The sequence below is a fragment of the Sciurus vulgaris genome (assembly GCF_902686455.1).
Source record: "Sciurus vulgaris genome assembly, chromosome: 8".
NCBI lineage: Eukaryota > Metazoa > Chordata > Mammalia > Rodentia > Sciuridae > Sciurus > Sciurus vulgaris.
Genome location: NC_136468.1, coordinates 146,855,705 through 146,872,052, shown reverse-complemented (window position 1 = coordinate 146,872,052; position 16,348 = coordinate 146,855,705). Strand labels below are relative to the sequence as shown.

Sequence of the window (16,348 nt, the reverse complement as noted above, 5' to 3'; positions counted from 1 at the left end):
TCTGGCCCAGGGTCCTCCGCGCACCGTGCGGAGCCTCCGGCGGTTGGGAACCAAGCGCAACCGTTACAGCCGTTGCCCCGGGCCACGCCCCCTCGCTCCCCTTCTGTCCAATCCCAACTGCTTCCTTGGGTGGGGGCGTGGCCACGGGGCCAGGTCCTCTCAGGTGAAGGAGGCGGTGCCCCGCCCGCCGCTCGCGATCTGCGTCACTTCCGGCGTGTGCGTCCGGCGTTCGCCCGCCGCGGGATGGCGGCTCTGAGGAATTGGTTGTCGAGGAGCGTAGCCTCCTTCTTCAGGTACGGCTGCGGTCGTGGACCGGGACGGGAATGGAGGAGAACAGGCAACGCAAGAGAGGGCTGTGGTTCCGCCGGCAGCTCCGGCCTGGGCGCGCTCCTTGGGACGCGGCGTCCCGCCCCCCTCAGAAGCCCAGTAGGGCCCCGCCTCCGTCTTCGGTGGCGACGGGGTCCCGCCTCGCCTCCGGCTTTTCAGTTACTCGGTCTCCCGAAAGCGAGTTCCCCAGGTCCCGGGCTGATGTCCCTCAGCCGGACGCCGTCCCGAGGGGGTTGAGAGAAGGACGGGGAAGGGTGGAGGACGTTGTCCTCGCGGCGGGCGCGAGCCAGGAGACCCGGCGCCTCGACGCCGGCGTTGGCCCCCGGGCGTGCCGGCCCGGGCTCGCTGTGCGCACTGGGGACCGAGCCAGGGCGCCGTCCCTCGCTGCCACAGCCCTTGTCCTTCTCTGTTGCGAGGCGAGGTCTCGCCGGGTTGCCCAGGCCGTCCTCGAACTTGGAGCCCTGCCTCAGGCCCGCCCGGGGCTGGGACCCAGGCGTGCGCCCGCCGCGGAAGCGGATCTGGCGTCGCTGCCCGCGCCCTGACACTTGGTGTCACCCGAGGCCGCTTCAGCGCCCCGCGTGGCGCCAGGTCGCGTTTCCAGCCCTTGCAGGTGAGTCGGGGGCCTTGCGCAGATGGGTGGTTGTGCCTTACTAAGTTTGGCTTCTACTCCTAGGTACCGACAGTGTGTTCCTGTTGCGGTTAATTCTAGGAAGCGCTCGTTGATAAGACCATGGCACAAAACGGTGGCGGCCGCCTTCGGTGTGACCTTGTGCGCAGTTCCTATTGCCCAGGTGAAGTACCGTCGTGTGACTTTCTTGCCTTAGTGAGCCGTGTCCTTTTGAAGTCTCAAGTCAGCGTCAGACAGACTGCTGCAGTTACTACCAGTGCTCCCAGCCCCCCGCGTGATGCTGTGTATTGTGCCCGCATTTTCTGAGTTGAGCAGATATATTGGAATTACCATTTTGTTCTTATTTTGTAAGAATCATACCTCAAATTGCATAAGTAGAGTGAAATAAGAGAATATGGTAATATGTCAACAAATATAATTTCTCATTCAGCAAAAATTTAATGAAAGACTTTTGTATGCCATACACTGGGAATGTAAGAGTGAGGGGGAAAAAAACAAACTAAGATTCCTTTTGTCATAAAACTTACATTCTGGGGAGATGAAAGGGAAAAAAATAAACAAGTATAAAAGGTCCGCTGGTGATAAGCACTCTGAAGAAAACAAATAGTAAATAGGGAGTATACTCAGAGGGAATTGTTTTTTATTATTTAGGGGAGTGTCAAAAAAAAAAAAGCTACTCTGATAACTAAAATTTAAGTATTAGAAATCTGAATTTATGAGAGTGTGAAGCCATACTATTCAGTGGAGGGAAGAGACTGCCAGGCAGAAGGGATTTGTTAGGTGCAGAGACCTAGAAGTATAATCCTCCTACTCTGGAGACTGAGGTGGGAATAGTGTAAGTTTGAGGCCAGCCACAACTACTTAGGAAGACTGTCTCAAAATTAAAAGGTCTGGGTTATAACTTGGAGGTAGAGCACTGCAGGGTTCAGTCCCCAGTATAACAAAGTGGAGGGGGACAGGACCAGAAGCAGTAGTATGCTGGATATCTTTGAGGAACAATAGAGATGCTAATGTCCGCTGGAGTAGAATGAGGAAGTCAGTTAATAAGTGAGGCCAGGGGCTGGGGAGATAGCTTGGTAGAGTGCTTGCCTTGGGTTCAATCCCCAGCAAGGTGAGGCCAGAGGATTACTTTGTGCTTTGTACTTTGTGGACCATTGTGAACCTTTGACTTTTATTCTGAAAGCTACTGAACATGGGGGCACTTTTAAAACCCTGAGCTACATCCCCAGTCCTTTATTTTATTATTATTTTATTTAGTACTGTGGACTGAACTCAGGGGCACTCGACCACTGAGCCCCATCCCCAGCCCTATTTGTATTTTATTTAGAGACAGGGTCTCACTGAGTTGCTTAGCGCCTCACTTTTGCTGAGGCTGGCTTTGAAACTCGCAATCCTCTTTGTCTTAGCCTCCTGAGCTGCTGGGAGGGATTACAGGCAGGCAACACTGCCCCCGACCCTTTTTATTTTTTGAGGACAGGTCTAAGTTGTAAAGGCTGACCTTCAACTTGTGATCCTCCTGCCTCAGCCTCCCAGGTCACTGAGATTATGGGCAGGCACCACCATGCCTGGCATCACAGAGTATTTTAATTTAGGACTACCATGATTTGGCATAAGTTTTAAAAGGCTGCTCTTTGGATCTCGGGAGACTAATGGGGGCTCATGCTTAAGTCCATGCATGAGATAATAGTGGCTTGAGCCAGGTAGCAGGAGAGCAGGTGGGGAGAAGCTGGCCAAATGTGGCCAACAGGAATTACAGGTTTTAAATTTCTATGGTCTTGCTAAGTTGCTGAGGCTGGCCTCAAACTTGTGATTCTCCTGCCTCAGTCTCCCAAGTCACTGGGATCAGAGGCATGCACCACCATGCCTGGCTAGAAATTTTTAAAGTCCTGAGCAACTGAAAGAATGGAATTGCCATTTACTGGTATGGAGAGGAAGGATGTGGAAAGAGAACAAGAGTTCTGTTTTAGCCCGGTGCAGTTTCACATTCCTGTAATCCCAGCGGTTGAGGAGGCTGAGATAGGATTGAGAGTTCAAAGCCAGCTTTAGCAAGAGTGAGGTACTAAGCAACTCAGTGAGACCCTGTCTCTAAATTAACTACAAAAGAAAGCTGGGGATATGGCTCAGTGGCAGAGTGTCCCTGAGTTCAATCCCTGGTACTCGCCCCCGCCCCCCAAAAAGAAAAAGTTCTGTTTTAGAAATGTCAGTCTGAGAAATGTTCAGTAGAAATTTAGGTAGAACTGTCAGGCATTTGGTATGAAAGTGGCATGGTAGAGCACTTGCTGCATATATGAGGCACTATGTTCTATCCTAAGCACTGAATAAAAATAAAGGTATTGTGTCTATCTACAACTAAAGATATATATGTATGTATGTATATATTTTATGTGTGTGTGTGTGTGTGTGTGTATGCTTTATGGGGAAAGAACTAAATAGGATGCCAGCCAATTCCATTTTGCAAAATATTCCTGATACTTTTGTGTGTGTCTATCACAGGATTAATTCATTTATCACAAGTATTTTCAGCATTTTCTGAGGTCATTCTCACTGCCTCATTTTAGCTGTCATCTCAGCATGCTGATGAATCTTTAGCCCTAAAACCCTCACCTGAACACTGGTTCATTTTCAGCCACAATAGAAATAATCCTTTCTTCCTTCTTCCTCTAAAGGATATTTTGGGTTTGTCCTTTCTCCGTTCATGTACTATTTTCTAAGTTCCATTTACTCAGTTCTGGGCCACATGATTGAACCCTATAGTACCGTGATCCTCCTCCTGTTCTTTTTAATATTTTTTAGTTTTAAATGGACCTTTATTTATTCATATGTGGTGCTGAGAATCAAACCCAGTGCCTCACACATGCTAGGCAAGCACTCTACCACTGAGCTACCACCCTAGCTCCTCCTCCTATCCTTCAGAACTCCCAGTGGCTCTCTATTCTATGTTATAGAACTAAAATCTAGAACTGAGGATATAACTTAGTTGTAGAGCACTTGCCTAGCATGTGAGGCCCCAAGTTCAATCCCTACCCCACCAAAAAACTAAACTAAAATCTAACTAACTCTTCCTGCACTCTGACCCTAGCCAGACCTTTTTTTTTTTGAACCAAGGATTGAATTCAGGGGTACTTAATCACTGAGGTACATCCCTGGCCTCTTTTTGTATTTTATTTAGAGACAGGGTCTCACTGAATTTCTTAGGGCCTCGCTAAATTGCTGAGGCTGGCTTTGAACTTGTGATCCTCCTGCCTCCGCCTCCTGAATTGTTGAGATTATAGGAGTGCACCACCGTGCCTGGCCCAGTCTCTTCTCTTATGCCAGCAAGCTCAGATTCCTGTACTGTCCCTTCCATGCAACAAATGTATTTTTTTTTCCTTCCTTTGTATAATGCTTGACCAGTCTAATCCTAGCTGTTTGCCAAAAACCATCCCTATCTTTCTGGCCACTTAATATTGTATATTTTGATATTTGATGATAATCTCTATGACACTATTTTATCAGCAGACATAAAGGAAAGGGTACAAATTTTGGAGTGAGAAGAGTTGGTTTGAGGCTATATGTGTGACTTTGAAAAAGTTACATACTCTGAGCTTCCATTTAATCATTTGTTTAAACAACAACAAAAAAAGTAATAGTACCTGCTATGTTGTGAGGAACAAGTGGAAACACATTGTAAAATTAGCACACTCTGTCTGGGTAAATTGGTGCATACCTATAATACCAGTGACTTGGGAGGATCCCAAGTTTAAGGCCAGCCTTAGTGAGGCCCTAAACAACTTAGCAAGACCCTGTCTCAAAATAAAAAGGACTGGTGCTGGCATTGTAGCTCAGTAGTAGAGCACTTGCCTAGCACATGTGAGGCCCTGGGTTCGATCTTCAGTACCACATAAAAATAAATAAATAAATATATTTTGTTCATCTACAACTAAAAATAAATTTATTATTTTTTTAATAAAAAGGAATGGGGATGTAGCTCAATGGTGAAGCACCCTGGGGTGCTTTAATCCCCAGTACAAAAAAATAAAAACACAGCACATTCTGAAGGCTTAGAATCATATTATATCAGAATTAGCTTCTTGTGAGCCAACATAATTGTTCCCTTTGTAGCTCCTCAGTATGTGTATGTGATAATTAGTTGATTAAAAGATAAGTATACATAAAATTCTTAGTTTGGTCATTTGTTCATGTATCAAAAATTATTTCTTGGAGTTGGGGATATAGCTCAGTTGGTAGAGTGCTTGCCTCACAAGCACAAGGCCCTGGGTTCAATCCCCAGCAGGGGAAAAAAATTATTTCTCAGGCTGTAATCCCAGCAGCTCAGGAGGGTGAGGCAGGAGGATCTCAAGTTTGAAACCAAATTCACAATTTAGGGAGACCCTGTCCCAAAGTTAAAAAAATGAAAAAAGGGTTGGAGATGTTGCTTAATGGTATAGTACCACTGAGTTAGATCCCCAGTAACACAACACTTTTCTCTCTGGAATGGAAAATGGGCGGGGGAAAAAAAAGAGAAGGCATACTTTGGAATTATTTCCCTATATTGCCTAAAATAGCCATCATAAAGCCTAAAATAAAAAGTTAACCCAAATAAGTATAGTGCAGCTGCAGAATATAAGCAACTATGAGAATTGTTTTTTCTTGGCTGTCCATCATTAAGTTCTCTGAGCTTTATTTTATGTAGGTTGCAAGTCAAATAATGGTGTTTGTGTCTTCCAGAAATTGGAGCCTCATTCTCTTAGTAATGAAGCATTAATGAGGAGGGCTGTGTCTTTGGTAACAGATAGCACCTCTACTTTTCTCTCTCAAACTACGTATGCATTGATTGAAGCAATCACTGAATATACTAAGGTAGGTCTCTTGCTAAGTCTTTGATATTCTCACCCAGTTGCTTGCAAACTATGGCTCACAACCAAATGTGGTAGGATGTCTATTTTATCAGAACTTAGCCCAATGCATGGACCTTGAGTAGTTTTAGGCCTCTGTTGAAGCCTAAAATATTTACTGTCTAGCCTTTTACAAAAAAAAAAAGGTTGCTGAAGTTGTGATTAAATCATTGTTTTTGTGCTTTTTTTCTAGGAATCCCCCCCCTTCCTTTTTTTTTTTCCCAGAAAAAATTAAATATTAGTAGTCCTCTATGTAAAACAGGCTCCAAGATCATCTGGTTCAAAAAAAGGATAAAAGGGCCCAGAGTCCACTATCAGAGGTTACCCTGTGAGGATTGTTTAAAACCACTGATCAGAGCTAAAAGAAAAGGAGTATATGGGTACTTCAAAGGAGCCGGGTGCTGTGGTGCCTACCTGCAGTCCTAACTACTCAGAAGACAGGCAGGAGGCTAGACTCCAGGAATTGGAGATCAGGCTATCAAAATTTAAAAAAAATTTTAACACCTTATTTATACATTTATTTTGTGTATGTACTTTTTTCCTTAACCTTTGATTTTTCCTCTATATTGTATTCTCTATGTCTGAATTGATAACAGGTTTTTAAAAACACACATTTCAGGTAAAAATGTTAGTATTTTGGAATGATACTTTAGTTCTTATAAGAGTAGTATAATTTCTGTGAGGTACAAGGACTGGAGGGCCAGTTTGTTAAAGTGGGCCTTCACATCTTTGAGTTATAAATGTCACTAATCCTTCTAACATGCCTCACAGATTTATTTATTCTATGTTTGTAGGCTGTTTATACATTAATTTCTCTGTACCGACAATATACAAGTTTACTTGGGAAAATGAATTCACAGGAGGAAGATGAAGTGTGGCAGGTGATCATAGGAGCCAGAGTTGAGGTAAGCAAAAAATTGTTAGGCATTTCTGTATGGTGTTCCTACCTCATTGTGATGTCTAAATTATTGGATTAAGGTGTCTAATAAACTATTCATTCTAAATCTACTTTTTTTTTAAGATTGGGGATAAATTTATTTCCTTATTTAAAAACCATATTTTCCATTTTCTAGAATTCTTATGTTTTTTATAATGAAAGAGAAGCAATAAATATATTTTAAGTGAACAAATTCTACAAAGAAGCCAAAACAAAGATCAGTCTATATGGAATCAATTCACATTCATCAGGCTGAGAATACCTTATTACATAGAATACCAATTTTATTTATTCAGTTATGTTCAAATTCTTATGATAATGGAGGTTATATACAAAGAGGGTTAAGGACCTTTGATCACAATTAAGTTCTTATTTATGTGATGTTTGTGGCAGAGTGACCTGAGGGAATGTTTAGCAGACAGATGCACAATTAACTATTTATTTGATGAAAAAGAAAACTAGAAGTAGATATTTTATTTACATGAAATGTAATTCAACGTGGTATTCATGTTTTATATTCTGGTGCCAGAAATGCTTCCAACTCTGGATGAAGATTAGGAGATAAGTACACATCATCAGCATTTTGCCAAAGCTTCTCTTAGGGTGATAAAATTTGAAGAGTGCTTATTATTATCTATATTAGGTTAACTTATTTAACTATCATAGCAGAAAGGTCTTTTGTCCCACATTTTAAGAATAGGGTAATAAAAATAATAGTAATAGCAACTTCATTTACTAAGTATTTTTTGTATTTTTTGTATTAAAATATTTTTTATTTTTACAGATACATTTTGATTCATTGTACACAAATGGGGTACAGCTTTTCATTTCTATGGTTATACACAGCCTAGATTCACACCATTCTGTAATCATACATATATATATATATATACTGTTTCATTCTACTGTTTTTCCATTCCCACCCCCTGCTACCCCTTTTTCCTCTACACCATCCAAAGTTCCTTCATTCTTCTCTTCCCCCCATGACCCCCCCTTCTTATATATTGTCATGCACTTAATCAGAGAAAACATTTGGCCTTTGGTTTTTTAGGCTTGGCCCATTTCACTTAAAAAACTTTACACCAAAAATACAAAGAACCCAATCAGTAAATGGGCTAAGGAAATGGGCAGACACTTCACAGAAGAAGATATACAGGTGATCAACAAATTTTCATATGAAAAAGTGTTCATCATCCCTAGTAATTAGAGAAATGCAAATTAAAACCACCCTAAGATTTCATCTAACTCCAATTAGAATGGCTATTATCAAGAACACAAGCAATAATAAGTGTTGGCGTGGATGTGGGGGAAAAGGCACACTCATACATTGCTGGTGGAGTGTGGTGGTACAGCCACTCTGGAAAGCAGTATAGTGATTCCTCAGAAAGCTTGGAATGGACCCACCATTTGACCCAGCTATCCCACTCCTCGGTTTATACCCAAAGGACTTTAAATCAGCATACTATAGTGAGGCAGCCACATCAATGTTCACAGCAGCTCAATTCACAATAGCTAGATTGTGGAACCAACCTAGATGCCCTTCAGTTGACCAATGGATAAAGAAACTGTGGTATATATACACAACAGAATATTACGTAGCCATAAAGAATAAAATTATGGCATTTGCTGGTAAATGGATGAAGTTGGAAAATATGCTAAATCTACTAGTGTGAATGTCTGTTTAACTGCTCCTTTGTGTTGCCTAAAGCTCTTTGCTAAATTTACAGATGACTTCAAAACAACAGGAATACTTGAAGCTGGAAACCACTTGGATGACTGCAGTTGGTCTCTCAGAGATGGCAGCAGAAGCTGCATACCAATCTGGTAAGTTGAAGGACTTTTTTTTGTTTGTTTCTAATACGGGAAGTACCATTTAATTTTTCATCTAGGTGTAAGATTAGGGATTTAGATTAGATAATGTAACTGATGACCATTATGGCTTTAGCTTTGAGAAATTTTCCCCATTTCCAAAAAAGTAACCAACATTTTATTTGCATAGTAAGAAAAATGACCACCCTTGTAGACTAGATCAGTAGATGCTAAGGTGTCAATATCTAAAAAAAGAAGAAATTGATAAAACTACTCCCACTGGAAAACCTGTTCGCAGTTGAAGCATTTCATTTTTTCATAATCCAGACAGTTTAAATAGTCTTAGAGCTAGGCATGGTGGCTTACACACCTGTAATCCCATTGACTCAGGATGCTGAGGCAGGAGGATCACAAGTTCAAAGCCAGCCTCAGCAATTTATTGAGACCCTAAGTAACTCAGTGAGACTTTGTCTCTAAATAAAATACAAAAAAGGGCTGGAGATGTGGCTCAGTGGTTAAGTACCCCTGGATTAACTCCCAGTACCAAAAAAAAAAAAAAAGTCATAGAATGACATAGATGGATAAGACCTTGAGATCAACTGATGTGAACTTTTTTGTCCAGATGGAAAAAATGAGACCCAGAATTATAGTGGCAAAAACCAATACAGATTATTGAGTATTTGTCTATTTCAAGCTTGTGATAACTATTTCATGGGCACTGTTAATCTCCATTCCTTTAAAATTACTACTTGATAGCTGAAGAAATTGACACCTAAGATTCCATGGTGTAATTTATAAGTGGTCAAACAGATTGACCTGGGTAATGTCAAATTCTAAAACCTCTGCTCCTGGTTGCCAGGGCATTGTCCTCTGTACCTTTATACCCTGTAGTCCTAGTATTGAAAATGTAGTGATTTTGTTGTTTTTTTAGCCAAGGTGGTATTTGAACATCACTATCCATCCAGTGAGCTTAACCTGAATTTTTTTTTTTAAATGTGTTTAATGCTTAATTTAGCATTTTATGTAATTGGTCCACAGAAATTATATTATAAATTATATATTAAATTATATTAGAAATTATAGACTAGCAGTTACTAAGATAGTAGTATGTTGAAATATTGTTATTTTCTCATCAAATCTTAACATGGTAGAAAAAAAGTTGTTTTTGTTTGGTGATGAAAATGGCACCCAGGGCTCAAGGAATTTTAGGCAAGCACTTTAGTACTACGCTCCATCCCCCGAAGGATTTTTTTAAAAGTAGATGAATACATCTACAACCATAGTGAAACCAAATTCTTGGTGAACTAAAACCTGAGAAATCAGAGATTCTGAAATTAAGGCTGGGGATATAGCTCAGTGGTAAAACACTGGAACACTTGGCTGCCATGCCAGAGGCCCTGGGTTTGCTCTCCAGTACTGGGGAGAAAAAAAAAAAAAAAAAAAAGTAGAAACATGTTTAACAAATAGACTAAAGATACTTTTAAAATATTTAGAACTGTGAGGACAAATGTATTGTATACCAGAACCAGGGGTTGTTAGATGTAGCTCTTCTGTGGTACCAGGGATTAAACCCTGACACACTCTACTGGTGAGCTACATCCCCAGCCCTTCTTTTATTTTGAGACAGAGACTCACTAAATTGCCCAAGCTGGCCTCAAATTTGGGATCCATCTGCCTCAGCCTCAAAGTAGCTGAAATTAAGGTGTGCACCACTTTACCTGGCTGACACTTAATGTTCACTGGAATAAGAACTGATGAAAAGACTAAAAAGTTCTGCAAAAAAAATGAAAAGTATGTACCCCATTTGTGTACAATGAATCAAAATAAGTTTAAAAAAATGAAATATGACTTCGTAGGGAGAGAACAAAAGTATATCAGAGTAAATAAGTTTAAAAAAAAATGAAATATGACTTCGTGGGGAGAGAACAAAAGTATATCAGAGGGCTGGTTTTTAGTCAGCTTTTTCACTACTGTGAGTAAATGTTCTGACCAGCATAATTATAGAGGGGGGAAGAGTTTATTTGAGGGCTCATGGTTTCAGAGGTCTTAGTCCATAGAAGGCCAGCTCCATTCCTCCAGACTGCAGGTGAGGCAGGACATCATGGTGGAAGAGCGTGGCAGAGGGATAAAGCAGAGTGTGAGTCTCCACTCTCCAGATACAAAATGTATACCCCAAAACCACACCCCAATTCCAATCTCCTCAAGCCACACCCCACTACTTCAGTTACCACTCATTTAATCCCTATAAGGGGATTAAATGATTGGGTTAAGACTCCTACAACACAATCATTTCTCCTCTGAACCTTCTTGCATCGTCTCACATGGGAACACTGCATATCCAAACCATAACAGCTAGGGTTGTGGCTCAGTGGTAGAGCACTTGCCTCGCATGTGTGAAGTTAAAGTTTTAAAAAAAGAATGCTTTAAACAAAAAACTGTATCAGAGAGGACTGGTACAGATACAGAGGTTTTGTAAATTGTATCAGACTATTATGATCTTTATGTAAATCCCCAATTGGCTGAAGAAATAAAGAATCCTTATCAGACCAATAGTCGTAAAAGTTGAAATGGTATTCAGAAATTTTGCGGGCTGGGGATATGGCTCAGTTGGTAGAGTGCTTGCCTCGTAAGCATAAGGCCCTGGGTTCAATCCCCAGCACTGCAAAAAATAAAATTTAAAAAATAAAAATTTTGTGTCCCCCCCATATGGACACAAGTTCCAGGCAGTTTTGTGGAAGAATTTTACCAAATCTTCTTAAATTATAGAAAAGGGTACCTAATGTACAGAACATGGCAACAAGTCTCTTATTAAAATTGTATGAAGCCAGCATAGCATAAGATACCAGACTGGACTAGGGCAGCACCAAAACGAAAACTGTAGTTCAGTATCACTCATAAATTCAGATGTAGATTAAATGTAATAATTTACCCTTAAATACAGTGATAGTTCAACACTGAGAAAGAAGCAGTATGATCCACAACTTGAGATCATTTACAGTAGGTTAAAGGAGAAAAGCCACCATGTAGTCATGTACAATTATGTATAAAATTTTAACCTGATAAAAGTTAAGTAGTCCTATTTAATAGTGAAGTATTGGAACTGTTTCCATCAAGGTCAGAAGAGAAGGTGACCTGTCCTCTACTACCTGTCAACAGTGCAGTGAAGGTCTCATTCAAAAGATGAATTGATAAAATGTATATCCAGCATGATGAAATACACTAACAGGAAAATGATAGAGCTCAAGATATTTTTAAATAAAAACAATTACAAAATATGTTCAATAAATACCAATGCCATTATGTAAATTTATTTTTGTGTAAATATATAGTAGTTTTCTGTGTATTCCATGTATGTAGATAGTCATGTTATAAATGGTGGGAAACATGCTCTCTAAATTCCTTGTCTGAAAGAAATATATGGCTTGTTAAAAAATTAACTCATAAAAGGCCAATATGAAGAGCTGTGTAGCTCTTATGATTGTGGGAGTTGGATTTTGTAATTCCAGTGTCAGTTGCTGATGACTCAAGGAAAATACTGGGGCTTTGACAAAAGGTGTTGAGTAGTTAAAGGTAGACCTGAATGTGGAGGCTCTGGAAAGAGAAGGCAGGCTTGGGGGTTAGGAAAAGTGACCTCCAGAGGGGCTCATATGACAGCCCCAGGCTTTCTTTGTGTCCACGTGTGCCTTCTACCCTGCTATCTACTCAGGCAGTTGTCCCATCTTTTGGCAGGAGCAGATCAGGCCTCTATAACTGCCAGGAATCACATTCAGCTGGTGAAATCGCAGGTGCAGGAGGTGCGCCAGCTCTCCCAAAAAGCAGAAACCAAACTGGCCGAAGCGCAAACACAGGAGCTGCACCAGAAAACACAGGAGGGAAGGGACGAGAGGGCCGACCAGGAACAGGAGGCCTACCTGCGTGAAGATTGAGGGCTCAAGCTGGCTGCCCTTTCTGCCCACTCTGTGGGGAAAGCAGAGGTGGATGCCCTCCACCCAGCATCAGCACAATTCTCTCTGCACGGAGAAGAGGCGGCAGGCTGTACCCTGGCCTATCAGGCCAGAAGCCTTTGTGAGCTCCGAATGCCTGATCCTTTCCCCTAGGTCTCAGCTTTTACTGGACCTGGTTGTTAGTCCTTGGGCACTGTATGTACCCTGTTTAACGTTGCACCCCCTCAGCATACTTGCTCTCTTTCTTTAGGCCCAAAGCATTTCACCAGCCTGGGCCAGAGAGGGGTCTTTTAGTCACTTCCTTAAGTTCAATAGCTATTTAACCTCAGTTTCAAGCTTACTCAGATTTTCAAATGTGATTTAGTATTTGTTCCCTCCATGGGAATTTGAGTTTGGTGGGGAAGTGGGGGAGCTTATCGAGTTTTTAAGATTTCTTTTTAAGTATATGTAATGCCTTCTCTGATGTGACCTTACCACCAGCTCCTTGGACAGCAGAGGCCAAGGAGTCAAGAGGGTAACTGTGAAGGGAATGAATGCAGAGTGTTCACCTGGTGCTCCCAACAGGACTTATTCTTGACACATGCCTCTGTGGTTCCTTCTTTTCCTTTGTTGTACCCAAAGAATAATTTTTTTTTTTTTACACTTAATTTTTGTGTGTTTTCTGGGGCCCTGTGCAGTCACCTTCCTTCACTGCCCATACAGGCAGAGCCTCAAAGGGCTCTACAGATTCCCCCTTGGATTTCTGGCAGTGTTCGCCAAGTTTGGGCTCTCAACACATGCTGGACAGATTCACCAAGTTTCAGTGTTTTTAATGAGAGCTAACAAGGTGGGAGGGGTTTGCAAAAACAGAATCAGCATTTCTTGTAGACTACCAAGGATCAGTTTTCAGGCTTCTCAGTTTGTCTTCAAGATAGAAAATCAGTGGAGTCTACTCTAGGGCTGTTTCTCCACTCTCCCCTCAGAGCTGAAGCTTGGGGGTAGCTGCACACTTGAGCCCCTCGTCTGTCACCAGCGCCCACATGGTCCACATTTCCAGAGGACTGAGGCGGTGTACCAACAGGAGCCCTCTATACAGGCAGGGGTCCAGAGTTTGCCTTATTCCAAATGTTTTAAAGCCAGGATGGTGTGTGAGGTGTAACCCCAGCTTCCTCAGGCACATGCCCACAAAGACATCATCGATGGGAAAGAGCTCAGCCCCCTCCATGGCTGCTTGGAGGTGCCTCATGGTGGCTCTGGACATGACATAGCCTCCACCCCCAGCATAGGGTGGGTAGTGGCGGGCCTTGTACATGGAGGGCGGGATGAAGTATTTGACTCTGGTGTTTCTGTTGGGCAAGGCATGGTGGATGACATCTCCCACCAGGAGGTCCTGGGCTGGGTCCCAGCCATCTAGGAACTCCAGCACATTGGGGACATGGACAAAGACATCATCATCTCCCTTCAGCATGAAGTGGGCATGAGGACAAGCAGTCGCCACCCAGCGCTGTAAGTGCAGCTCCTTAAGGGTCAGGTTGAAGAAATCCTCAGCGAAGTCCCACTGTAGGATATCATCAAACTCCCCACTCTCATAGGCCAGCAGCTGAGTGGGGGGCGTGGGTCCTGCCACTCCGAGTAGGAACAGCAGCTTCAGCTGCCGGCCCCTAGCCCAGCTCCCTGCCCGGCCCCAAGTGCTGCGGATGGCTGCACGCTGCTCCACGTGACCAGGCTGTGATTTGATGGCCAGGAGCAGGAAGGTATCCTTGACACAGCTTGAAGGCTCCAGCAGGATGGAGAAATTTCGGCAGTGACGATAAGTCAAGAAGAGGCGGTGACGACCAGGCAGGGATAGGGAGGCGTTAGCCATTGTGTGATTGGGTAGACACTGGCTGTGGTGGGCCCCAGAGGGTGCCCAGAAGGGTTGGTGGGCCTCAAGGCCCCCTGCCAGTGGGGTCTCCTTCTTCAGAAAGAGCAGACAGCTGAGCAGCAGTGCCATGAAGCTGTAGAACAGCAGCCAGCCCAGCCTGTGCAACATGGCGGAGCCCTGCAGGAAGAGAGTGCCTGAGCCATTCCTAATGCCCCAACTCCAACCCTGACCCTGAGAGCTGAGCAGAGTCCTGCAACCTTGCAGGTAGTCTCTGCTGGCCTTCAGGATTGCCTTTTATTCTCAATATGTCCTTTGGCTCTTTGATTTTCCTCTCACCCCCAAGGATGGACTAAGCACACCTGCTTTTGCCTGCTTTCTGCTGAGTGCAGTGCTCTGGGGTCCGTATTTTCCCAAAATGACTTGCAGTCATGTTAAAGTTGACACCATAAGCTTTCACAGCCTTTCCAGGAAACTACCTGATGGAATTTTAGTGAAAATGGGGCAGACAGTTTAGCTTTGGGTCAAATTCATTCTAAGCATGAGACATGACATTCAGAGCTCTTTGGATCCAAACCACTGCACCAAAATTAAGTGTGTCTTTGGCAGGCAATGTGCTGGGTTTCTGATAACAGAGCCCCAGGTACTGAGGTTAGGGACAGGAAGCTACGAAGCAGGGCAACAAGAGAGCTCTCCCCACCTATCTGCCCTTAAAAGTTCAGGATTTCCTGGTGGAATGAGCTCAACTAAGGTGTCAGACAAAAATCACACAAAGAGCATGACAGGAAATAAGAAAAACTGCAAGAGAATATGCTCTAAGGCTACCCTGCCACCCCACCCGCTTCCTACCACTACTGAGTTTGAGTTTTGACTGTCACTGTCTCTCAAATATCCAAAGAGAAGGTTGAGGAAAGTCAGGCGTCAATTTCTCCTCCTGTAATTTGCCCTCTTTTTTCCCCTGCCCCAAGCCCCCTCTCCTTGGTCCTCATTACCACATCATCCCCAATCTTCCTCCTTCAGGTCTAGTTGCATTACCATCATACTTGTCCCTAGCATTTCTAATGCTAGGGACACAGTCAAGACAACACAAAACGCATACCAAGGGAGGCGCTGAGAAGAAATTAATGGAATGAAGTGGCTGGAGGAAGGTTGCTCCACCTAAGACAACCAAGAACGCTGTCCTTAAAGGAACTTTCAAGAAAAACTGAAGCAAGGGTGAGGCCGCGTAAAAATGTAGGCAAGGGGATGCCAGGTAGAGCTAAAGTAGCCAGGGTTGGGGCAGTGCGCTGGAGTGTGATCCCCACGCGCAAGGAGGAAAACTGGCAAAGAAGCGAGGCGGGAGCAGCAGCACCGGAGGGTGTGGCAGGAGCAAAAGAATTCTTGGTAAATTTCACTCCTGTCGCCGCTGCTGCTTACATGGACTTAGACAACCAAGCGAGTACTTTGGCTCTGTTCTGACATCTCAGAAAGCTCTCCCCGCTCGCCCACCAGCTTCAATCCGCGGCCCTCCGCCCCCGACACTGCAGGCAATGCCCCACCGGGGCGCTGCCGACCGCCAGAACCACCGTCTCGCCAAGGGCCTGCCCACGTCCCCCACGCCTGCATCCTAATTTAACCCCTGCTGGCTGACGTCTTCCCCCACCGCTGCTGACCCCAAAGTCCTGCGCGGGCTTCAGAGGGTAGTCACACCCTGCAAGAGGGATGCAGGGTCCTGGGGTGACAACTGCCTGGGTTCCTCACTCGGTGACCCAACACGCTACGGCCGCAAAGAGCCGACGTCAGGTTCATTCTTCCAACAGGACTCTAAGGGGTTCTTGGGGACGAAAGGGACTGCCGTCGCCAGAGCAAGGACCAACCCCGCGAAGGACACACGCACGCACCCACCCAGGACGGAGCGCGGCAGATTGCCCAGGTTGGCCCGGTCACAACCATTCTGCCCAGAGAGGTGCGAAAGCCTAGCGGGCACCGGGCCCCGCACCACGCCAGCTG

At 43.9% G+C, this 16,348-nt stretch overlaps 2 protein-coding genes across 6 annotated transcripts; one reads left to right on the top strand and one right to left on the bottom strand.

Annotated features, from left to right (window-relative positions):
* Window positions 1–95: 95 nt before the first annotated feature.
* DIABLO (diablo IAP-binding mitochondrial protein) lies at window positions 96–13,096 on the top strand. Of its 5 annotated transcripts, none has more exons than XM_079149635.1 (6): window positions 96–293; window positions 1,001–1,118; window positions 5,663–5,794; window positions 6,624–6,734; window positions 8,475–8,590; window positions 11,690–12,222. In XM_079149635.1, exons 1-6 carry the CDS (start codon window positions 244–246, stop codon window positions 11,757–11,759), a joined length of 597 nt encoding a protein of 198 aa, XP_079005761.1. In that variant the 5' UTR covers window positions 96–243; the 3' UTR covers window positions 11,760–12,222. The 5 variants fall into 5 exon arrangements, with proteins under 5 accessions (XP_079005761.1, XP_079005762.1, XP_079005760.1 ...); XM_079149636.1 differs by lacking the exon at window positions 11,690–12,222 and adding an exon at window positions 12,286–12,467 and having other exon boundaries at window positions 106–293; XM_079149634.1 differs by lacking the exon at window positions 11,690–12,222 and adding an exon at window positions 12,286–13,096 and having other exon boundaries at window positions 152–293; window positions 8,494–8,590.
* Window positions 13,097–13,238: 142 nt separating this feature from the next.
* Window positions 13,239–15,982, bottom strand: B3GNT4 (UDP-GlcNAc:betaGal beta-1,3-N-acetylglucosaminyltransferase 4). The gene has a single exon (XM_079149611.1). It carries the CDS (start codon window positions 14,528–14,530, stop codon window positions 13,478–13,480), a length of 1,053 nt encoding a protein of 350 aa, XP_079005737.1. The 5' UTR covers window positions 14,531–15,982; the 3' UTR covers window positions 13,239–13,477.
* Between the last annotated feature and the right edge of the window lie 366 nt (window positions 15,983–16,348).